Source organism: Vigna unguiculata, chromosome 6, assembly GCF_004118075.2.
Source record: "Vigna unguiculata cultivar IT97K-499-35 chromosome 6, ASM411807v1, whole genome shotgun sequence".
NCBI lineage: Eukaryota > Viridiplantae > Streptophyta > Magnoliopsida > Fabales > Fabaceae > Vigna > Vigna unguiculata.
The window spans coordinates 33,198,068-33,223,262 of NC_040284.1; the positions used below are offsets into that span (position 1 = coordinate 33,198,068).

Here is a 25,195-nt window from a genome sequence, read left to right on the forward strand (position 1 = left end):
TTAAACCCGTGATGAGTCAGGTTGGCTCACCAACCCACAAATAGATGATCACACAAGTATTTTTTGTTAAGTTGGATTTTGTATTTGGGTCAAGTTAGGTTATTTTTTTTAGCCTATATATAGATAATTTGTATTTTTTGTGATTTTAGTTTGTATTTGGATTGTATTGAAATTTATTTAAATTTTAATTAAAATTATAATTTAGTTTTGACTGAAAAAATAAAAATAAAATATATCTTTTTTAATTAAGTGAATTCATAAACCAACTAGTTTAATTATCTATCCGTGATGGATCGGCCAAGTTCGAATTCTTTTTATTCGTTAATAAATCAACATGTCACCACTTCACACGCGTGAAAACAAACAGTGACCTAGGTGTACGAGGTGGGGTTTTGCCACATGTACAACCCGTGTTGATGTCTCCTCCTTCTCTGTTTCTGTTGCTCTGTTACACAAAAACAGATGAACTTTTCCTGTGCTGCTATCAATTATCTTAAACCAACAGCAACAAGAATGCCAAAACCATACTACACTCACTTCTAAACTACACTGACAATTATGTCACTATTTGTAATCAAATATAATTGTAAAGAGTTATATATTCTTGTGGTTAAAAGTGTAGTCATGAACATTTTTTAGTATAAAGTCGATTACAATTTTAAATCAAATATGATAATTTAATTTAAGTTGTATATGTTCTTAGTAAAAATAGTCATCAATCAAATTTATCTTGTCAAAACGAGTTATTAATCTTGAAAGGTGGGATCTTTGCGATGTAATTTTTTACTTAGAGGGACAGTTAGAGAAATAAGATCTCTTCAATATAGTATACTCTTATATTTATATTTTTTACAATGTGAAAATGTGATGTACTTTTAACAATTTTATGTAAATTGTTTATGATGGTTAAATATCTAGTAATCAAATATTATAGATACATTAGCACTTGTGTAAATCACATTTGGTTGAATTAATGTTTAATTATACATACAAACAATATTAATATGTATCTTAAAAGATCAGGAAGAAAGAGTTATAAAAAAAATTAAACTTTTTTTCGTATGATAAAATATTCCAAACTAGTAACAAATCAAATTTATTGATTTGGTAGATTTAAAGGAAATATGATAAAAAAAAATTGTATTTCTCTAAAACGAATAAAATGAGAGTTTGAATGTGTAAGAGTTGATGAAGGACAATAAAACTATTTTAGTATTATCACATCGTACAATCAAAACAATTTTTTTCTTTCAACCATATAATAATTATTTTTTTGTTTTTAAATTTCATTCAAGTGTTAAAATTTGAATTTGAGATAATGTCCAAGAAATTCAATTAAGCTACATTTCAAAATTGATAACTTGCCTCTAAGTTAGGTGAAGCTAAAATCATGTCAGTTAGTCAAAATTAGATCAAGGGCAATCATGCTTGAAAATAACACGGGATTTGAAACAATAAAAAATTGGTTTTGAACCTAAATTAACACTTTATAGATTGAATTCAAAGTCACTTCTCCATAAAAAAAATAAAAATAATGCAATGAGTATTTATTTATGGAATCTTATGAGCAGTAGAGAAGAATGCAAAGAGGATTTGATTTGACAAGACTGAATCAAGAATGCACACTGAGTATAGTTGACCACAATAACTGCACTGTTGCTATTTTTTTAAAGAAAAATGATACTTTAACAAATTTTTTAAATTAGATTAAAACTAATTTACTATAACACTATAACAATTCTTTTAGATTAAACCTAAGTCGAATTACCTTATTTTGAATAAATGAGCCCAATTCTTTTATGATAAAAAAAAACATATGTTATTAAAAAATTATTAGAATGAAAAATAAATTTTAAAATTTCTATCAAAGTTATAAAAAAATATGCACATCAAAAACCAATTACAGGAATATATTTCTTTTTACTAATTTTCATAATGTTATAAAAGTTCTCTCTGATATTCTATCACATTAGATTAACTGTTACATTTGGTGGGTACCATTACAAATAACCATAAGAAAAATATTGGTTTTAATAATATAAAGTATTACTACAATACGAAGAAGGAATAAAATTATATTACAAATAGATAAATATACTATGATTTAAAAGAAACTTCAACATTATTAATATAAAAATATTAAATAAATGATCAGGTGGAAGAGAATTTTTTTCTTAATGATTAAAAAGCTATCTTATTATATTTATTTATGTATTTCAACTATAATGTGGAGTCCAAAAGTTATTTTTATTTTATTAATTAAGAGTCATATGTATATTGAATTATTTGGAAGGGATATGATGTATTTCAAATTAGACGACTTGAATATTACGAGTTTTGATTTTGTCCCCGTGCTTTCTATATCTTTTAATTTTTCTTTCTGGCATGAGTTTAAATTGTGTCTCCTCATGCTTTCTTTATCTTTTTATTTTTCTTTTTCTTTATGAACTTTTCATGTATGTCAACCTAGTTAAAATGTTAAGATTTTATAATAATGCCTAAAGTGAGTTTATAAAATAAAGTAATTAATATTCAATTTCTTTAAATTTCAATATCCCACCAACATTTTACTGCAAGAAAAAAAAATCACTAAAAAACAATTCCTTCACTAGGAAAAACACATATGCTTACAACTAAAATGACATGGTGCAGAAATAAGACTAACCGATCAAAACGGAATTTAAATAGTTCAGCAATAAAACAGGCCTGATAATTAGCACTTGGTATATAATCACATAATTTTTCCGCCACTGTGGACTTTTGTACAAATTGCAGTTTAATACTTTAGCAAGTTACATCATTATGTCATGACCCCCAACCATCTATAAACAGAATTATCCTGTTATACTAATTAAACCATAAATAAAATAAAAAAACATGTTTCATTAGACTACAACATCTGAACTGTGAAACCAAAGTGCGTTCTAGGTATCATAATCTATTTATACGCAGCGTTGGATACAAGTAATTTTGATCACAAATATATACATCAAGATGATGTTAGGACTCCCCAGTGCATGCGAAATATAGGCAAACTGGCCCCATGTATTTACAGAGGTGAAGATGGGAGTAGGCAGCGCAGGGTCAGTTAAATGCTATAGGAATGAAATTATCGTCTTCTAAAAGCATATCAATATCAATTAAATCCTCCACACCATCAACTGTCCCTTCAGAACTGGTCAAACCCTCGTTAGGTCCCTGCATGATATTTAATGGCTATGAGCATATCATATCATGAACCCAAATATTAATGACTCTGTACCCACCCTACCAGAAGTTAACAAATACCTTGGTTTGACGGAAGTCCTCGACAACATTTAACAGACGTCGGTATTGGGCACGTGCCTCTGGATACTGAACCATGGACTTCACTCTTGATAAGGCCTTTTGGATCTTTTCTTCCTTTTGTTTCCGTCCCTCCTTGAGGAAATCATAATCATCTTCTTTCTGAGAATCATTTTGTTGACTGGGGACTTTATTAAGCGCATCTGGTCGAAATCCACGTAAACCGCTACCCTTGCGCCTCCAACGTAATATGACCTTTTCTAGGATCCCCACAGACCAGATGATTGGTTTATACTGTTTCCGTACCTGGTGACCTCTTATATGGGCCTTCATACCACAGAATTCAATAGTCAGTGGGAGTAGCATGTCATGTGGAAAAATATATGAAAAAAGAAAAATGAAAAGAACACGACAGTCTATTAAGTAGTCACATTGAAGGTACTAGTAGCACAGTAGGGAAGGGCAAAGTTGATTGCCAAACATCAAGTTCACACCTAAAAGACTCAGGCCATAGATAATTGAACTAAAAGCTTTGGGTGTCCTCTGAATACCATTTCTGGTAGCTTCCTAAACTAAAAAAGAATGCAAATATCAATTTCCTTTGCAGGTAGTGACGGGTGGGTAAGGAAAGACTTGTAAGCAATAGTGCTATGTATAATTGCCTTTAAGACCATTAGGAGCTAAAGCTTCAAGCTCATGATCTTATGACTGTTAAAACACCAACCCACCAAGTAAATGCATGTTTATATTTTGGATTGTTTTCTCCAAATTTTGACAATCCCAATGTGTGACCCACATGTATACAATGGTTAAAGGAGAAAAGAGATGAAACAGTTTACAGGAGCATCTTTCCATTCTTTTTCCTGAGATTGTATCAATCAAAATCTCTCCAATATAATTGATACAGTGATTTGATGAGAACTTAAGAACATCCAACAATATTCTGCTTTACTTAAAAAGAAAGATGTACAGTATTAAAAATGAAAAAATCAATAAAAAGAGCAGATAACCGAACCTGGATTTTAACAACTCTTTGCCGAATCATCAAGAATTCTTTTCTCTTCTTCCAACCACGAAACTTTTTCTGTATGTGTATTGCAGCAGCATTGGCTAAACCATGTCCTTGTCCAGATTTGTAAGCCCTGGAAGCTAGAAGAGACAAAGCCTGCTGATCTGACAATCCAAGCTCATCATCACCTTCATACTGAGTTAACAGCTTCCTCTGAAATGACTGCATTCTGAATACTTGATGTATACGATCAGCAGCTTGTGTTGCATTTCGGACAGCAGTGAGCGAATCCTTGAGGCAGAGGGCATCTGGCATATCACCATAGAGCATAGGTGTTGCAGTTCGTTCTGAAACTGTCTGCACCACTTTCATTCCTGAAATTTCTTGCCGACCACCTTTTTGATCATCCACTTTGAGGGATTCAAGATTCTGAGTTAATGAACACTCAGCAAGAAAACCAGAGATTCCTTTGTGCCCGTTTGCAGAGGCAAGATCTGCAGCTGGTCTACCTAACGGAAATGCAGGAGATGGATCTGTCACTGCTCCACAATCTGCTCTCATGGAGACCAGGAAAGCAACTGTCCGTTCTCTGAGAAGAGGACAAAGAATAACAAGAAAAAAATTATGTTATGCAGAACACAGTATATTTGAGAAAAAACCAATTTTGTGAACAACTTCACCCTTGATATAATGTCTAAAATATGAAGAATATCAGAACAGTTAAAGAAGGTTCAACCAGATTACAAGACGTAACTTATGCTCAATGACTGTACTCAATAGAGAGGGGTAAAATCTCAAGGAACTTTACCTGCCACAGAATGCAGCCCAGTGAAGAGCTGTCCATCCATTCACATCTCGGAAGTTGATATTAACTCCAGCAGCTATAATTGGATTTATGGCCCAGTCGTAACCAAGAAAAGCTGCTAAGTGAAGCACACCTTGCCCACCCTCATCTAATACATTTGGTCCTTTACCATTCTCAGTTACTTTGTGAAGAAGCCATGAGTACAACTTCTCTTTAACCTGCCTGTGAAAAAGATGCTCCCTCACCATGTGTTGGGATATATCCAATTCTGTAGTTGGTTCGTCCTTAATAGAATATTCCTCTTCCTCTCTCAGTGAAATAAGCTTGAAAATTAAGTTCCTTTTCTCCATATCACCCTCAAAAGAATGGTTTGAAGGGTTCACTGGCTTTAAAGTAAGAAAACTCTCCAGTCGCAAATGAATCTGCATTTCAGTTGAACTGCCAAAAAATTCTGCAAAATCTACACTTCTAGCAAAGCCTTCTCTGAAATCGAATTCCCGCACTTCACTACAAGCTAGCCTATTGGAACATGTTACATAGAATGGGACCCGTCCAACTTTATGACGGGGAGCTTGACAGCACAAAATTCCATCAGCTAAAACCTCAGCTGGAACCTCAACTTCCCCAAACATACAGGACCAGTTACATGTTGTCACCTCTGGTTGACTCCTCAAAAATGATCCAATAATCAACACCTATATTTTTTAAACAGGATAAGATGCCAATCAAACTATATCCGGTTTTTGTTCATTTTATCAAGCAACATTGACTCAATCTTGAATAAAAAGCAGCAAATCCAATAATCATATACAACATACAAAAGGAGAGGGGAAAAAGAATGAAGATTGTCAGATGCGTTGAGAAATACCAAGATGTAGAAGAAATACAAATCAAGAACACTGAAAATTAAGAGCAAGCAACAAATGATATAATTAACAGCTATATATATATATATATATAGTCACAGTTTTATAATTCTTTTACTTTATAAAATGATTAATACAGAACATAGACCATATTTATAATTTTTTACATACAAGATTAACTAAATATACGTATAATCCTAATCCATTACCTACATTTGATGTGCATACAAAATTATTATCAAAACATAAATTGTATTTGAATTATTACACAAATATGTGAGAAAAATAAGTAGGGAAATTATGATAATGATCCAAAAACCAGCAAAAAAAAATGAGTAACAGAAAGCCATAAAAATGGGCAAAAAATTATTTAAATAAATGGGATACAAAATATAAAGTTGAGCAAGCATACGAGTGAAAAACCATGCAAATTGCAAACAGTGAAAAAATGTGGTGGATTCATTTAAAGGAATAAGATAAACTTCATGCAAATGAGCGGGAAAATAGAAGAAAATAATCATCTCAACGAGGTAGAAAAAATCATTCAAACAAGGGGAAAAAATATCTTACAAATAGGCAAAAAAGTTGGAAATAAGCAAGACAAGATTAATTTAAATTAACAGAAAAATAGACTGGAAAAGAAAATCATATATATTATATTATAATATATTACTTTATTCTATTATAATATGTATAATTATATTATTTTAGTATCAACATTATTTTCTAATAAAATATTTTAAATATAGAAAATTATATTAATACAATAATGCATAATATAAAAGAAGGGTTGGAAAATAATTGGAAGGGAGAATAATCATTTATATAGATTTTCAAATAGATCAGTACCTCAATATCTAACTCAGCATAAGCCCATTTAGGTGAAAAATCATTTATACTAAACAGTTGGTCCTGAGAGAGAGATGGGCTCAATGAGCTATCATCTATCACATGCTGGCATTCATCTGTACTCCATGAAATACCAGGTGTGGACTGCATATTCAAATCAGCTACCTCTCCTAGTTCTTTAGTAACCCACCGAGAGAAACTATCAACCTTCTTCAAGCTCTCATCTTTGTCCAATAATGTACGCTTCACAGTTAAGCCATAGTTGATAGATTCTTCATCAAGAACTTTGTTTGCAGAATTGGATTTTAGAGTATGTTGAGATTGTCCATCTGCATGCTCGTGTGGATAGTTTTTCTGCATAGGCTGCTCTTTTGGATCACCATTAAAACTGTACAGGATCGGAGCAATTTCAGAACTTGCATTACGAGCTTCATACCCTAGTAAATTGGTCCCATAATCAGATCCAAAATGCAGACCAAATGATTGATTCTGCCTTGACATTGGCATGTCTCCCGAATTGTCTTCAAAAGGAATCTGCATCAAATCAAATAACAAAATGAGTAGTTATATTTTTTGGCTAAATCTATTAAGTAATTAGTAGTTTGAAATTGCATACAAGAGAAACTGAAGTTAAGAATATCAGCTTCAAATTAAGCAATCAAAAGATAAAACAGACACCAAGCCAATACCCAATAATAGCCACCCAATAAGTTATTTAGGAAGAGTTCAAACTAATAAAGTACATACATCAACAAAAGATTGAGTATGGATACATATGAAGAAACTGTACTCTAGAGTTATATTATAGCAGTTCTGAAGTTCAGAAACAATTCAAAACCTTTTAATATGACACATGCAGCCCAATACCAGATAGTCCCATACAGCTGTCATATTACGTCTTTTCCATAAAGAAAAAAGGTGTTTGGTTCGACAAAATGCTATCCTTTTCATTTTCTAAGAATTTCCTTTACTTTCAAGTTTTCACTAATTTGAAAATGTTTTTGTTTAGATTTGCTTATCATGTTCTGGTTTTCTTCAAAAAATATTTCCAGTGTAATTTGTAATCTTTATTTATTGAATGACCTCTAACTTGCAGCTTGTGTTCTGAGACTGAAACACTCATATTGACGTAGAACATACATCCTAACTTACATGCATACCAAAACAATATCCATCTGACTATTTGATTATAAGGCAGTGTTATAGGTCACAATCAGTTCACGAGATGGTTTGGAGAGAATGCACAACTTGAATGGACAGAACTAGTTATTGTCTTATTGAAATGCATGGTCCCAAGTTTCCAAGAGAGAGAAAGTAATGAATATAAAGACATGAAAATCTCAAAAATGTCATTGCATCAGTATTTTTGAAGATATTGAATTTGTTTTAAGAAATTGAATATATCAAACCAAAATGAAAATGAACAGGCCCTAATAGTCGCAGATGGTACTGGTAGATATACTATGCAGATAACAGTATGTACCTGCCAACTCGATTGGAAAGACTGAGAGCTCTCTTCTTCCTCGGTGAGATCACTTTTGCCAGTTAAAAGGTCACCAAAAATGGTATGTTCTTGTTCAAGACCCATTGAACTAGGAGGGATGGAAGGAAACGATGCAAGAGAAGGATCATTATGCAATTTGGCAGCGCTTTGCAAGACAGTGTCCCATGGTGCCACGCCATGTGCTTTCTCACCATCAAAATAAGGAGTGTCATTTCCTCTAAATTTATCCCCGTCGAAAACTGGGATATAATCTGTTCCGGAAATTGATGACTGTCCATGATCACCTAAAATTTATTGAAGATATATGGGGATAAACATGTGTCAAAGATTGCCTAATATAAGTTACAAAATACCTGAGACAACCAAAATGGAGAAAAAGGAGAAACCTGAAAAGGAACTCGTATCATATGAATTGTTCAAACCAGCATCAATCTTTTCTGGCAATGGACCATTCCCTATATGTTGTGACCCATGTAATGGCCGCAACCCAGAACTAGCTTGGTAGACATCCTCTGGAAAAAATTGTGATCAAAAAATTTAACTGTGATGAAATAAATGGTCCAAAGTATTACCCAAATATTTGTTGTATCAGTGCACCAAGATAATTAAAGTATAGGAGAAGAAAAAACAAGGAAAATAAAATAAATTTCTCTTTAAGCTAAAACTAATTTCTACAGTTTAATTTAAATATAAACTATTATTAACGTACCGAAAAACCCATTTCCTTTTTCCTTCCTGTTTTTCTTCTTTTATACTTTTTTATGGAGAAGTTTATTCCAACACATTCTTAACATGTTAATTCACTTCACAGACAACATAAAATTTTTCAAACCTCATGAAATAAATTTAAGCAGAATTACCAGAATCAGCATCTTCACGTAAAGACATTAAACTGGATGATGGGCTGATGGAATCTGTGCTAAGTGAAGTAACCTTTTGGGAATCTGGCGGGACCTCATCACCTTCAGTATTTACTACAATATTTTTGTTACCCTGAGAAATAAACCAAAATAAATCTATGAAAAAGTAACTCATGCACTCAAGGCAATTAAGATCAGGACTACAAAACAAAGATTCTTCTATATTGAACAGCTCCAAAGTTCCTGCTTGAATTCAAGAAGAATATGAAAAGAATAGATTATGAGATCTTTTAAAAAAGGATGGTATGATATCGCCAAGAGTGTTTTTATCAGCATACGGCAGAGATGCAATGCAACTTTTGACTCATAATACTAGGTCAAACACAAGCACTTTCCCATTCAAGCAATTGAGCACAGACCACTGGCTCGAATCCAACCCATAAACCCAACATATATACATACACCCCATGACCCTTTGGGAATAGAATCCCCTCCATCTACGGGAATTAAAAAACATAAATAGCCTTAGTTTCTCTGTTCAGATGGATTTTGGAATCAACAGTGCCATTATAGCGCCTGATAAGACCACCGTTCAGCCTGCTATTTGGTCTTGCAACAGCCACTGTACCAAACCGTCGTGCTACAGCAGCTCACGTAGTGGGCAGGGGCCACTTTGCACTAGACACCACTAATTAAAACCCTGCTTGAGAGACCTATAAAAAAATGATTTTTTTTTAAATGATCAAATCCTAAATTGAGCATAAAAGTGTGTTGTTTAGTTATTGTAAATTGACACAGCCATATCCTTTCATGGGTATGTCTGAACGCTATTCCCACATCCTTGCCCTGTACAAGAAAACCAATCCCACAAAAAATGTAACTATACCCTATTTTGGTAATTTTTTCTATAATCACTTATAAAAAAAATTAATGAAAGACGAAATAAGTTTCTCTTACTCAATAAAATTAGATTGTACATAATCTGTAGAAACTCTCTCATTGTAACTTCAATGAAAGTTTATTTGAACTTATAGAAGAAACTTGTTCGATTTTTTCTTCTTATTTTCTTCTCCTACAAATGCTTACAAAAGGGTTATCAGAACCCAAACACAAATACAAACAATGTCCTAATTAAAAACTTGAATATAATCTGAATGCATTTAATTTGATAATTGGAAGTGTGACCATCACAACTTTGAACTCAAACTCTTCTAATGGCACATTGCCATGCCAGTAGGTGATACTAAAAGTATTAAAAAATTGACATTGACAACTGATCAAATTGAACTCTTTCGGTGGCTGCTGACAGTATGAAAAAACTCATCCTGCATATAATTTCATTAACTCCTTTAGCAACACTAGTTAGAGCTATGGTTATTAGATAATAAAAAAAAAATGGATGGCAATAATATCATTAATCATTCATGATGGCTCAACATAAACTACAAGAACGGCAGCTGCTTCATTCTTTCCCTTTCAACTGCATCATCATATTTTGTAAAACACCAAAACTCAAGCTATAGAGGAAAAATGCTCTAACAAAAGTAAATAATAGATAGAGTCCAAAACCTAGAAATGAAAGAACTATAAATGATAAGAAAACACAATCATTGGAAGGTAATAAATAACAAGAAAAGGTAATAACAGCAACAAATATAAAGAAATGAAGAAAATACCTTAACTTCCAAGTAATGGACAAATACTATGTGCATCATATCCCTGGAATGAAAGAAAATTAACAAGAAAACCATTTCCAGATTAATTATAAGACATGAATATCACGGTAGATGTAAATTGAAAGCTCATATTAGTAAAGATGCGGCAAATTATTTAAAACACAATAAGATTAAAAAATGCCATCTGCAATTTGTAGATAAAGAAGAAATTACATTAGGAACAAATGGCTGAATTTGATGATCACAACTAGAGGTAGGATAAGAAATCCTTCAAAAACATTAAACACAAGAGAAAGGGAAGAAAGATGCAGTAAAGCTTCTCAACCAACATGTCTAAAGCTAGAAACTCCTTTGAAGTATAGAAACACCAGAAAAAGCGAAAAATGTAACTCCAATGCGCTACTCACTAAGCTTGACCGTAACGAAACAACCTTAAACACTTTTATCTATAAATTGACATGAGATATGATACCAAATGTACTAATGCAGTACTTGGAAAGAAGCTTACAAGTAACAAACACATGAAATATGACTACAATTTAATGTCCAAGACAACTTACACAAAATATTGTATGTAAATTAATTCATACTCACGGTTCTAGCATCCAGTAGCTTCGCCTTTGAAAATTTTCATTATCTTCTCCATGGGCATAGTAGCAATGCAACACATCAACACTTCCAACCTAAATTTGCTTAAATGATGTTACAACCCCAGTGAATAATTATATAATAGTATAGAGACTTTCTTTGCAATTAGGGAAGAATAATTGAAAAAATTCCAATCATCTTATGCATAAGTTAATCTTTTACAGATTTGATTAACTATAAACACAAAATTTAACCAAATTATTACCTTCAACTTTTCATGAGCTTCTTTCACAGTTTTTCCATCCTTTTTCTTTCTCCAATTATGTCCATCCTTTCTAAAGTACCTCAAAACCTTTCTATCAAATAAAAAAAGTGAACCACCTGAAATTATGAAATAAAAGTCAAAGTAATGTCTTTGTAAACACAAAGTAATGATATAGGAATATGATTAGAAGCTAAAAGATAGAGTGAAAATAACAACAAAGCAAGTTATAAGAAAACAACAAAATACGAATAATAACATCCTAAATCCTACTAAATTGTGACGATTATGCAATAAGTACATAAGGTGCTTTTTTGCTACCAAGCTTCACGATTTTTTTTTTTTTACTGAAAAATAACGTGCCTTTATTTATTGAACTGAAATAAAGGATCTATCGGAACATGAATACCTTAAGTTCAGATAATGAAAAATTAAAAAACTTCATACAGTTTTAAAAATAATTAAATTCAGTTAAATAAACTTAAGAAGGAGAATACTTCCATTTTGAAACACATTGTTCAGCACCTAGAAAGATATGATTAATTCAGGCCAAAATGTTCATGAACACCAAGTTGCACCAAACAAGTCAAGGAAAATCAGTTAGTGAAAGCTTCTTGGGCAATTCATCTAATCCATATATAAAAAGTATATACTGGTGCAAATTAATATATAAGTAACATGCAGTAACCATACTTGGTGGCCTGTTATGAGGTTCTGAAGTGATTTGAAACATCTGATAATTACGAAGAATTTCACAAATTTCTGCAGGTCGCAACCACCGATGCTGGGCTTCAAATTGTAATTGTTGAATATCTGCAAATTGATATCAAGGCATTTGGTCAACTATTTCATTATGAATTATATCACATACAGAATACAATTTTCAAGTAAGCTTATAAAATCAAATCATGGCCGTAAAATTCACATGGATCATAAGAACATTTTTGTAATAATAGAATAAAAATGAAACATAAACTGACATATGAAAATAACAGCTAATGCCATTCACTAGTGCAATTTCGAGGTCAAAGTATCCAGTACATAAATTTAGTATCCTATAAGCCAACCCCCAAACAAAATCAATTAATCCACCAAATATATTCCTATCTTCAGATTTGTTTCTTTATGTGATTATTTGAAACAGCATAAATTGTGTTAAAAAAAGTTTAAAATAAAAAATACGAGATTTTGACCAAAAAAACTGCTTTGATCAATGTTGTCAGAATCAATCTCTTACATGAGACCGGGAGGGGGATTAAAGATGTAAATTGAAAGATGCAACCAAATGAAGCAAGATTACACACAAACATGTCCATGTGATAAGGAAAATATTTTATAAGTAATAACGTTGAACTAAGCTTGAACTCAAAATTTATATCCGTAGATTTATATGGGTAATTTTCGTTATGCTTATATTGACCCATAGAGGAGTGCTACCAACCTACTCTTTAGAACGCACTCTTTCTTATTCGTAAAAGTTTATAGGAAAACACAATCATGACATAATCATAATGCTCTTTTTAGTTGTATTTAGTTTTCTTTTTTGGCAAGGAAAATCCCTCTAATGCATGTGCTTTTTCCAACAAAACCATTTAGAAATAGTTACAAATTTGGCAATACTACTAGGTTAGCTAATATGGGGGGATTGAAGCTGCATATTAGTTAGTTTCACCACTCTGGATCCGAAAAAGTGGAAAATCGATGCAGTGAAGAAATACCTATGAATCATTCATATCACACAACCCTAGTTCCAAATACGCTGTAACACCTAAAAAAGCGTAATAAGACTCCAAAAAGTACCAAAATGGTAATTTCCCCAAATCAATTGGGCACAGTTTTAGCCAACCTCAGTAAGGGCCAAACCTTAGGTCCATTCATTAGTCAAGCCATTAACAGTACCTGACACTTAGACCCAATAACAAGAATGCACTCAATGAAGTAAACATAGTTCAATAGCTGAAGCTCCGCAACAAGAAATTGGGTCGAAAAAACAATTGAATTTACAGGATCGAAACATTGCACGAGAAATTAAAAAGCAAAATGAAAAAGGCAATTAGAAAATGACCTAATGGACGACGCAATCCATAAGCAGCTCCCTCCGCCATGGCGAAGACTGAATCTGAGATCAACGCGAACGACGAAGGACGAGAGAGACAGAGACTTTTTTTCTTTTCTTTTTCTTTATTTTTTTCTTTCCCCCTCAACTCTCCAGTGACGTGATAAAGTGAAAAACTGATACTGTATTTTTGGTATTTATATTATACAGAGTAACGTACTGGCTCACACACATTTAGTAGTATAACTTTAATTATTAATTAAAAAATCATAAATGTTTATCTCAATTTTTTGCTTAATGAATTTCATTTTTCATTTTAGATTTTCTGATTAATTTAAATATTAAGAAAATTAGATTTGCAAAACAGTGAGGTCATTTCTGCATAAATATTATATTGAATTATTAATGCAAAAAAATAAATCAAATGTTAAAGAAAAAGAAAGTTGTGTTTAATAAAAATAAGTTATGCAAAGAAAAGGTATAAAATAAAATAAAAAATTGCAAGAAGCGGTTATTTTTTGCAAATGGGGTTTGACCTTTGAGAGACCAGCAGTTGAATAACGCGTTAGGAACAGGTAAACCCATCCCGTGATGTCTCAATCTAAAATTGACGTCATTTTCTATCTTTCCATCTATTATTTTAAACTTTAATTAAATATTTTTTTATTAAAGAAAATTACAGCAAATAAAATAGTATTATGTAATGTTAGATATAAAAAATAAATAAATTTGTTTCACTATCAAATATCAATAAAAAACAATTATAATTATATAAATATTGAATAATAATTTAATTAATTTTAAATAATTATGGAAAAATATAAATAAATAAATAAATGCTTGTCTTAAAAATTCATTTTTAAAAAATAAAAAATTTAGGATGTTAAATCACTTAATAAACGAAATATGTCTTAATAATTTAAGATGTGAACGAATATCGGAATCAAATAAACAGATCTACAAGGTTTACTTATTATTGTTTTAATTTTATTCGATTTTTTCAATTTCATCATAATTGTTTCGATATACCTAATAAGTCTCATATCGTTTAGAAATTAAGGTCAAGCACCGTCCGAGGAACTTTTTAAGGACAAAATTATGACAGAGTTCAAACGCTCCAAAACGGACAATACTTCGGAAACGCGGTGATGGTTCCTAATGATGGTTGTCGGACGAACTTTGGACTGAATCGGAACATTGACGCCCACCGTGGGGACGAACAACTCCTCTTCAACTTTCCTTGTCCTCAATTGGGGGCTTGTTCCAATACACCTAATAAGTCTCATATCGCTTAGGAGTCGAGGTCAATTAAAATTTAAATATTCCTACCAATGGAACAATACCTAAAAAACGTAACGATAACGATGAGTACTGAACGAACTTCAATCAAAATTGGAACAATAATATATTATTTTAATTTGATATTTGATATTAATATTTGATAATTTTGTTTAATTTAATTTATTAACACCATTTAAATTATTAACAAATGATGATGATACTTTCATTTCGTATTGAAGTTACTATTATTAGCAAAACAAATAACTATAAAGTAAAAAGGAGGTAAACTAGATCTTTAATAGTTTATCTACATTTTTATTTATTGAATTCCAAGATTATTTTTTTGTTTATGAAGTTGAATATGATTTGAAACAGATGAATGAAATTTTTGTGGTTGAGTTAAATATTTGTAATTTATATACTAACTACAGTACATTTGGTTTGCATCATTCGAACATGTAATTGATTTAAATTATAAAATTTACGTCAAATTAACTAAAAATTTCACGTCAATAAGAATCAATTCGACCTGTCTCTAAGCGTTACACACTCGCTCGGTTAATAAAAGAATGGATTTGATTGTAAAAAAATGTTGCAATTAGTACTTAAAATTGGTTAAAATTGATAAGATTTGTTGAATTTTTAGTTGGAGAATTTTTTGAGTAATTTTCTTTCCTTTTTTTTTTCGTATGTTAGTTAAACTTTATATTAATATACGGGATGTCAACGGGACGGGTAGGGTACATGTAACAGGTAGTAATTTTTCCGTACTCTACTCGCTAGATAAATATTTGTCCTGTATCTGTACCCATATTCGTCGGGTATCCGTTATGTGGGTACCTGCTTATTTTTTTTCATATCCACGGAACGGATACCCGCGGGTATTTACAAAACATATTTAAAAAACAAATATTTAACCATAATTAGTGCTTAGATCAACAAGTCCACTTTCTCATATTGATTCTTGAAAAACAAACAAATAAAAAATCATTGACAATTTATATTGTAGTTTATTTTTGAATGAAATATTAAAGAAATTACTAACTTTCATCAATGTCCACATGTTACAACATTGTATAAAGTTTCATGTTGTCCAATTTTCATCTAGAAGAGTCGGAAAACATAAGGAGTTCATTAAAAATTTCTAACAATCACTTCATTAAAATATTTAAGTAAAAGTGTTAATTTCATTACCTTCCATGTTGGTCCATAACGAGTCTTGGAGACACATTAATGTCTCCACCTCCACAATATCTGGAAGTAATATACTCTGATATGGGGGTAAGAATCTGATTACCATTATTTAATAAAGACTCATAATGTTTTTTACTAATATATATATATTTTACTAATATATATATATATATATGTATGTATGTATGTATATGAGAGTATTTTTCTGAATTAAAGTTTAGTGGGTACGAGTATCCACGGATACGAATATTATGATATTCATATTCGCCCCATTAACATGCGGGTATCACGGGTAGCGAATATCCATTTTTAGTATTCATTTTCTACTCGTTGCGGGTTTTATCATACTCACAATTACAAATTTTTTTCACATCCCTACTACCTAATGATGCTTAAACTTGCATTTAATGCTTCTACAAAACACTGGTGTTTAATTAACTGATTATTCAAGCGATTACATTCATTATATAAGCTGTGACTTTAAGTTTAAATCATCTTTCTTTTAAAATTATAAAACCTCAGGCTATGAAAATTCAATTAAACGCTAAATACTTTTGGAGTTTTAAAACAAGAACATATATTTTTAAAATTGCACCAGATATTCTAGTTTGTTTTTTTCAGTGTAAGTAATAGCAATAACACAAGTAGTAGAAAGAAATTATATTTCTGTATTTGTAATAACGTTATAAAATTCTGCTATTATTCTCAGGAAAGTAACAATTTTTATCTTTATCACATCAAGGGATAAAAATCATACCTTAAAACAAGCTATCAGAAACTGAGTGATCTGGCTCTGCAGTTGTGAGGTGCCTATGGCTTCGTCTCTTTCATTTCCGATCCTCATTCCGTTCGCACTGGAATCCCCGTCGTGTGTGACGGTGCCGCATATGGCATTTTCCAAACCTCCGAAGCACCACCGTCCTTTGGTCAGAGGCGGAGTCACAGTTAGACCGCTTCATCGCCGCCTCAACTCCGCTACGCTGTTCCGGTGCTCTTCCGCCGCGGACGACGCTGTCATCACCCTTCACGTTGGGGTTTGTTCGACTTTGTCCTCCTCGCTTCATTTTTTTTTTAATTTTCTCAAACGGAATCAAAAGTAGAAATTCAAATCCACTTCTCTCTCTTTCTAGGGAATGATGTGCGAAGGATGCGCTAATAGCGTCAAAAAGCTTTTAGAAAGCCGAGTAAGTGATAGTAGTAGCAGTCAGTCCTTATGTTGTTCTAATTTCAATTTTTCCATGTGTTACAATCACTAAACAGCATGCTGTTATAACTTCGAGTGTAACCTAAGTTTATGTTCTTATCAAGCGTTTGGTTGTGTTTAATGATTAATGGAGTGGACAGCCTCAAGTGTTGTCTGCTCGTGTAAATTTGGCATCAGAGATAGCAATTGTTTCGCCTGCACCTGAAGAAAAAACGGCACCAAATTATCTAAAGCAATTAGGGGAGGAACTTGCGGAGCATTTAACTACCTGTGGTTTTACATCTACCCTTCAAGGTGTGGTTTATCGTATTCTTATTGTTTTCTTATGGGGCTCAATGTTGCAAATGTCACTGTATTTTTTATTTTTTTTATGAACTTTTATACAATATAGAAAAAAAGGTAATATCTAACGTGGTGATGCTTGAGTCTATAGAGAGGAAAGGTACGTCCTAATCTTTAAGCAGAAACGAGAAAGCGATAAAAGAAAATCGAGTAAGAGAGATAATAGAGCCACAGATGAACAAAAATGTGGTAAAAATCAAATGAAATTATAACAGTATAATAACCCTTATAGACATCATAGGCATGTTATACAGATGAAATTTCTTGAAACCATACCTAACCTTGGAATTATACTAAAATTCTCCCATGAAACCACATTCAATTCAACATAGTGGAGTTAAACTCCCCACCCTGCTGCCCCTGCCGCAGCAGACCAAATGAAGATTGTTGGGAAGGTGCGAGAGAGGTGCATGCATATTTTCCTTTTCATGTACAATGCTTACACATTCTTTACCCCTGAGTTTATCACTCAATACATCTCCTTTGTTGATATTTGTAAAATGAATAATTGAGTTCTTAAAATTGTGTACTTTGTTAAGCTGATTTTCCTACATATAATTATCCATGGCATGGGATTTGTATGTAAATTCATATTACTAATGGATATGTTTGTTAGTAATCTTAATTCTATAGAAGAAAGCAATGCGTTAAGAATGTGCTTTGGAAGGAATGTTACTCAAAATGGAAGTCAAGGAAAAGAAATTTGTGGGTAACATTATCCTATTTGTTGTTAGGCAATGAGTCTGTTGGACCATTATTGTTATTTTCTGAAAAATCTGCTATTATGTTATATGCATATTTATAATAATTGCATATATTTAGGATTCCTAATTTAGGTTGTAAAAATCAGGAATTAGGATCAATTATCATTAATAGTGGTATATGCTATGTATTATTTATGGAGATGAATAGAGAGTGAAGGGCAACTAAAAAAGAGGAGCCCTATTTCGTGACATTTGTTAGTAATATTAAGACATAAAATTAAATTGGCCAAAATTTGCAAATCCCCTTCTTGCCCTCTTGAGAACACTCACATATTTTACCGCTTTTTACTCCATTGACCAACAATCCCTATTTGCCTTCCTACGCTATTTGGTACCAAAAATTTGTATCTTTTTTCTTCATTACCTCCAACCTCTTATCCTTTGGTAAATCTCTAAATCAAATCCCTTGATACATCTTCAATAGCTTCTCCCTCTGTTTATTCGCTAAATCAAATCTCTTAATACATCGTCATCCGCTTGTCTCTCACCTCGCTTGTCTCTCACCTAAATCGCAATCAAATACCTAATTTGGGGACCTTACTTTCTTGTTCCCTAACCTCAATCCACTACCACTTGCCCCCTTCGTTAGTACATGTATCCTAGAGCACAAGCTTCTTGACCCTTAGAGGGGTAAACTCTAGTGTCATCAATGAAGACTTTGAACTTTGTCAATTCTCAAAACATGGAACATTTGTAATGGCATGCGTGTGACATTGTCCAACTCAAGCTTGAAGTGGATGACAAGGATGTGGAGCAAGGCGCATTGGCAACATATAGGGACTAGAGGCCATCTATCATTAGACTTTGATTATTGTGGTTATGGAAGAGACAGGGCGCATGAAGACATCGAAGATGTCCCCCTACTTGTGGTGGTCGAGGCACAACCACTAGGGTGAAGGAATTGCAATGACATTGTAGAGAGTGAAAGCATAGTGGTTGATGAGGGGAGGGGAATAGGTTTGAAAGGTAGATTGAAGGAGAAGATGTCCCCCTACTTGCGGTGGTCAAGGCACAACCACTAGGGTGAAGGAATTGCAATGACATTGTAGAGAGCGAAAGCATAGTGGTTGATGAGGAGAGGGGAATAGGTTTGAAAGGTAGATTGAAGGAGAATTGAAGCCACTCCGGTGTTGCTCTTGCCTTTTTGCTCATCCTTGCTTTTCACAACTACAATTCTTTGCTACCCCCCCGAAACTTTTACTTGTGGGTCAATTATTTTTTGCATTCAATTTTCAAATTATTTAAAATTTGTAAATTTTGTTATGTTTGAGCTTTGAAAACATCCCTTTTTGTGTTTGTGTATGGGAATTTTGTGGCAAAGTTGAACCTTTTTTAATGATTCAGGAAAATTGGCTTGTCTTTCGTTAAAATTGGACAAGATTGTTCCACGCTTTGAATATACACTTGATGGGTCTTCTAAGGTTTCAACTTTGTTGCACTGCTCAAAGTATAAGGTATGGTGGTGATTAATGATATTCTTGTTGCTATGTACTTTGAATCATTTTATCTAAGTTCTTCTTAATGTTAGTTTTAACTATAATTGTGTTTCTACACAATACCATGGACATTAATCGTCAAATATGGAAGTTTTAAGGTGAAATAGTCAGTTCAGTATAATAAGTATTGACATATTTCGTTTTTATCACAATAAGTAAAAAATTACACTTTTAGTTCAAAAACTTTAATTTTATTAATTTTGTTGGAATTCCCTTAATGGTTAAGGTAATATGAACACATGTTCGTTTAATAATTGTCACGTGTGTTTATAAAAGAAAAAAGTTAGTGTTAATATGCACTTAACCTTGAAGGAACCTTTGCCTTTTGTTTTGTAAATTTAAAATACTTTGTGCTTCTTTCAAAGTTAATTTCATATCAACATTAACTTCGCTTTAATAAATACACATAACAATTACTAAAGACCAAACATATGTTAAATTACCTTAACCATTAATGAAGTTCACACAAAGTTAACGAAAGTTTTTGTACTGAGATAATAATTCTTTTCTATTGTATTAAGAACGAAATATGTCAATACTTGCTGCACTGAATTGACTATTTACCCTAGTTTTAAAATAATGTCGTATTTTTAAATATTGAAGTTTAAAGTTTATGATCTTCTATTTAAAATGACTTTATTGGAAAAATTCACAACCATGGATATTGTTTTGTACACTGAGTCCCTCTTTGTTGGTCACTTTTGTATGTTGGGATTATGCTTATTGTTTCTCTACATCCTGTCAGTTCCCAGTTTCTTCTGTCTTGTGGCATTTTTCTCTATTGACTTTTGAGTAAAATCGTTTGCCTTGCTAGGAAGACATGCACCAAAGGTTCCCATCACTAATAGTTGTAGCGAGCAATATTTTGATGTTCGCTATGCCTAATACAGCTTTGGCTGAAACTTGTGAGGCTGATAACTCTTTTTTCAATATGCCTATATTGCTAGCGGTAGCCCTCATCGGAGCCACAGTTGGAGGTAAGGTAGCGAGATTCGTTTGTACATTATACTAGCTTGTTATATGTGTTTTCTATTCCAAGGACTTCAAAAGTGGAACTTCATTTAGTTGCAAGATGTTTGCAGAAATGACTTTTGTTTGTTGCATACTGAAATATGTTTTGTATGCAACTACAAATCATTAAATGCACGAGACTCATTTGAAAGTTAAGAGGCTAGGCAACGTGAGGCATGAGTACATCATGAAAGCTTAATTTTTATTTGTCTTTAGGGTTGCTTGCTCGGCAAAGAAGAAATGAATTACAACGGGTAAACGAGCAATTAATCCAAATCAATGCAGCATTAAGGAAGCAAGCCAAAATCGAGTCTTATGCTCCTAGCTTGAGTTATGCTCCCATTGGTGGTGGTAGGATACCTGATAATGAAATTATTGTTGACCCAAAGAAGCAAGAATTAATTTCTAAGTTGAAAAATGGAAAGAACTTTTTAAGGAATCAACAGTTGGATAAAGCATTCATAGAGTTTAAGAATGCACTTGAGCTTGCCCAGAATCTAAAGGATCCTATCGAAGAAAAAAAGGCTGCCAGAGGTCTAGGTTTGTTATCTTTCCTATCTTGCTTATGAGTCAGAGGGCTTCCTACGTTATCACTTTGTTTGTTGTGTGCGTGTGTTAGATGGATGAAGGATTTTACATGGTGCTCCATGAATACAATTGAAATATTGCATTACAGGAGCTTCATTGCAAAGACAAGGAAAATATCGAGATGCTATAAAATACCATTCCATGGTTTTGGCCATCTCTGAACGAGAAGGGGAGGACTCAGGGAATACAGAGGCATTTGGGGCAATTGCTGATTGTTACACTGAGCTTGGAGAGCTTGAGAAAGCAGGCCATTTCTATGACAAGTATATTGCAAGACTAGAAAAGGACTAAGATGACATGTTTCATGCGGATTTTCTTTTTTCTTTCTGATCCACCCTATTTGAAGTGATTGATTTTTTTGATCGAAAATGCGTAAATGGACTTTTTGAGACTTCGGCGAAAAGGATATAGCATGTTTCCAAGAATGAAATATTAGTCCTTAAGGTGAGATTGGTTATATATTAGATTAGATTGTTCTTATTTGCATTTTTATTTTGTTATGGATATCACTTGAACTTAATGTTAGTAGATAGTTTTATAATTTCAAAGATATTGTTTGAATTTGATGTTTGAATGCTTAATATATTATCTTTAGGTGTTCTTGAGTTGAATTGAATTTAATGCATGTTATATGATTTATACAGCAGGTATTAATTGATTGCATATTACATAGGGATATTTTTGTATTGCTAGTCAGTTATATGAATTCTTTAGATAATATTCAAGCTTTTCCTCAGATTTAACAATGGATTAATCTGTCGGTAATATACCAATACAGTAGTTCATGGATAGAAGTGTCAAAATAGGTTCAAATTAGTGAGCCAACCTAATTTCACCCACAGGTTTGAGCAAGGTTGGATTGGGAAAAAAATCTAGTTTTTTAAATTAGGCCAAATTGAACCTGTCGGTTTAGAGCTAGGTTGAAAGTGAGTTGATCTGTTACCCACCGATAATAATCCTTTATCATTTTTTCATTTTTTCATCACTTTTCTTATACTTATTTACTACTTCTAATTATATAGGTTGGTAATATGATCTTTTTGAATATTATAATGCTATTGAATAATATTTGAATTGTTTGAATGTTTGATTCATCTAAGTTGAGTTAGGTTGGAAAAAAAATCTAGTTTTTTAAATGTAGGTTAAAGTTCACTTCTTAATATGGTATCAAAGTCATGGGTAAAGCCTATCCTAACAAGATTTGTTATTTGTTGGGCTTATCGTGCCACCCGCTGTCGGGCTGCTATCGAACCGTCCATTAATATTTAGTCTTATGCTCGAGATGTATATACCTCGGCGTGAGGGAGGGTGTTAGAGATCTCACATCGACTAGAAATAAAATGAATTTATAATATATAAGTGGGTGCAAATCTCACCTTACAAGTCAGTTTGGAGGGTTGAGCTAGGCTTAAAGTTCACTTCTTAACATGGTATCACAACCATGAGTTAGAGCCTATCTTAGCAAAATTTGTTGTTTCTCGGGTTTATTGTTCCATCCGCTACTGAATCACCCAATAATGTCTAGTTTTACGCTCGAGATATAATATATATATATATATATATATATATATATATATATATATATATTGACTAAAAGATAAGATCAATTAATTCATAATATATAAGTGAGTGCAAATCTCATCTTACAAGTCGGTTTTGTGAGATGGAATTACACTAGTCTACTTTTTAACAATCCACTGTAATAAATAAATATATAAAACAAGATGGAAAAACAAAGCATGCTTAAGTGAGTTACCCTAGCTAACGAACTAACTTGTAATGGGTTGAATAGTATTACAAAATTTCTGGCCTACTAAAAAGTGAGTCCAGTTGAGATAATTCATTTTTAACTTAATCCATAGTGAGCTAACCCATGAGTAGGATGAATTGACTTCCATGAAATAATTTTTCGGTAAATTTACTCATTGAAGAAACCAAATATTGATTTTTCATGTAGTGTTGGTTTGCGTGCTTGTTAGAAGACAGTGTGAGAAATAAGAGTTTCTAGATATTTGACTTAAAACTAACTTTGCATCTCTAGTATTGTTAACTAATAGCCATGCTCCTGCAAATGGTTATACCTACCTTCTAATGGTAATATACGTTCACTTAAATATGAATCACACAATAAAAAACTTAAATCTGAAATATGATCATGTTCTTCGCTTGGCAATCATTATGCATTTTGAATACTATACTACTATAATTTTATTTACTTAATCCTTGGTGGACTAAGTGGCAGATAAAGAAGATAGCAACTGAAGCAGTTATTTCTTCAGCATATAAATGCAGAAGAGTGGCTACATGGACTCAACGATGTCTCTTTTAACGAACTAGGCTGTTATCAAATCTTATATCCTCGGTTCTTCAGATATACAAGACAGGTTTATATCAAGTATGTATGTTATAATCTTCCTTATTGTCAATAGCGATGATGCCCTGTGTGTGGGAGATTTGTCAATGCACAAATCTATAATTAGTAATCCTGTAGTTATCCAGAATTCCACTTTATGCTATGTTGTTTGAGATTTTTGTATGATACTTGCAGCATTTTTTGTTTGACAAATGCTAATCTACATCTTGGCAATGAAGAACTCAATGTGAAAATTTCCATAGCATAGCATAATTGAGAATTAAAAGCAGAGTATACACTGGATGAATAATGGAAGGAACAATCAACTTTGCAGTCTCTAGTCATGGAACACAATTTCTGTTTATTCTCGTGGCTCACATACACTATCTTTGGTCACATATTGAAAAGAGTGGAAAGTACCAAAAAACAAAATTCACTAAACTTTTCGTATTAGAAGTAGTAAACACAATCATATTAGTTTTCCGAAAAACTTAATTGATTCATTAGTGTCTTAAAGATTGAAAGTTAAAAAGATTATAAATATCACAATCGATGGGTTGTTAATTTTGGAAAAATTCTTTCGTTGATAACATTCTATAAAACTAAATGGATGTAGATAATAATGAATAATCAAAATCAAGGAATTTTTAAATTTGAAAAAAATCTTTTGCTAGTAATATGTGTTTGTGTGTGTGTAAATATACTTTTCATGTTAATATTGTAATATTTATTAATTGTCACACTTTTATGTTCTTAATAGCATAAATCAGGACTAAATTTCTTTTATATAAAAGAGTATAATGAGAAAATGAAGAAACATAAAAGATATTTAAATTGGAAACATAATTGATTACGTATCTGGATCCATCGTACTTTAAGACATCGGATTATGCTTTACTTAAACTTTTTTTTAAAATTATTAATTACTATACTAATTAAATCAAGGTCAACATTGTAGAATGTATTACTTTCTCTTTACATCATTATGGAAGAGACAAAATTCTCAACCTTTTCCTTTATTAAATCTTAGTGCCACTGATACTAAAAGATATAATTGAGATTTGTCCTTTTTACTTGGTAAACATTAAATCAAATAAAAAAAATACACTTTAAAATTTATGTTCACTTCAAAGTTTCTTTTACATAAACTAAAATTTATTTACAAAAATTTATGTTAATATAAAAATTATGATATACTTGTT

At 32.1% G+C, this 25,195-nt stretch overlaps 2 protein-coding genes across 4 annotated transcripts; one reads left to right on the forward strand and one right to left on the reverse strand.

Moving 5' to 3' along the window:
• Nucleotides 1-2,703: 2,703 nt before the first annotated feature.
• Nucleotides 2,704-13,933, reverse strand: LOC114187131 (calmodulin-binding transcription activator 2-like). The gene is made up of 13 exons (XM_028075263.1): nucleotides 13,770-13,933; nucleotides 12,398-12,517; nucleotides 11,708-11,823; nucleotides 11,449-11,537; nucleotides 10,855-10,897; nucleotides 9,179-9,311; nucleotides 8,705-8,830; nucleotides 8,298-8,602; nucleotides 6,815-7,348; nucleotides 5,103-5,794; nucleotides 4,301-4,883; nucleotides 3,289-3,612; nucleotides 2,704-3,198 (listed from the first exon to the last, which is right to left on the reverse strand). Exons 1-13 carry the CDS (start codon nucleotides 13,807-13,809, stop codon nucleotides 3,085-3,087), a joined length of 3,219 nt encoding a protein of 1,072 aa, XP_027931064.1. The 5' UTR covers nucleotides 13,810-13,933; the 3' UTR covers nucleotides 2,704-3,084.
• A 3,027-nt stretch (nucleotides 13,934-16,960) lies between these two features.
• On the forward strand, nucleotides 16,961-24,255 carry LOC114188135 (protein FLUORESCENT IN BLUE LIGHT, chloroplastic-like). Of its 3 annotated transcripts, none has more exons than XR_003605381.1 (8): nucleotides 16,961-17,269; nucleotides 17,366-17,419; nucleotides 17,580-17,733; nucleotides 19,890-19,999; nucleotides 20,856-21,018; nucleotides 21,269-21,592; nucleotides 21,729-22,084; nucleotides 23,877-24,255. XR_003605381.1 is itself a non-coding variant. In XM_028076681.1 (7 exons), exons 1-7 carry the CDS (start codon nucleotides 17,048-17,050, stop codon nucleotides 21,929-21,931), a joined length of 1,230 nt encoding a protein of 409 aa, XP_027932482.1. In that variant the 5' UTR covers nucleotides 16,961-17,047; the 3' UTR covers nucleotides 21,932-22,251. The 3 variants fall into 3 exon arrangements, 1 of the variants encoding a protein (XP_027932482.1); XR_003605380.1 differs by having other exon boundaries at nucleotides 16,962-17,269; nucleotides 23,883-24,255; XM_028076681.1 differs by lacking the exon at nucleotides 23,877-24,255 and having other exon boundaries at nucleotides 21,729-22,251.
• Nucleotides 24,256-25,195: the final 940 nt, after the last annotated feature.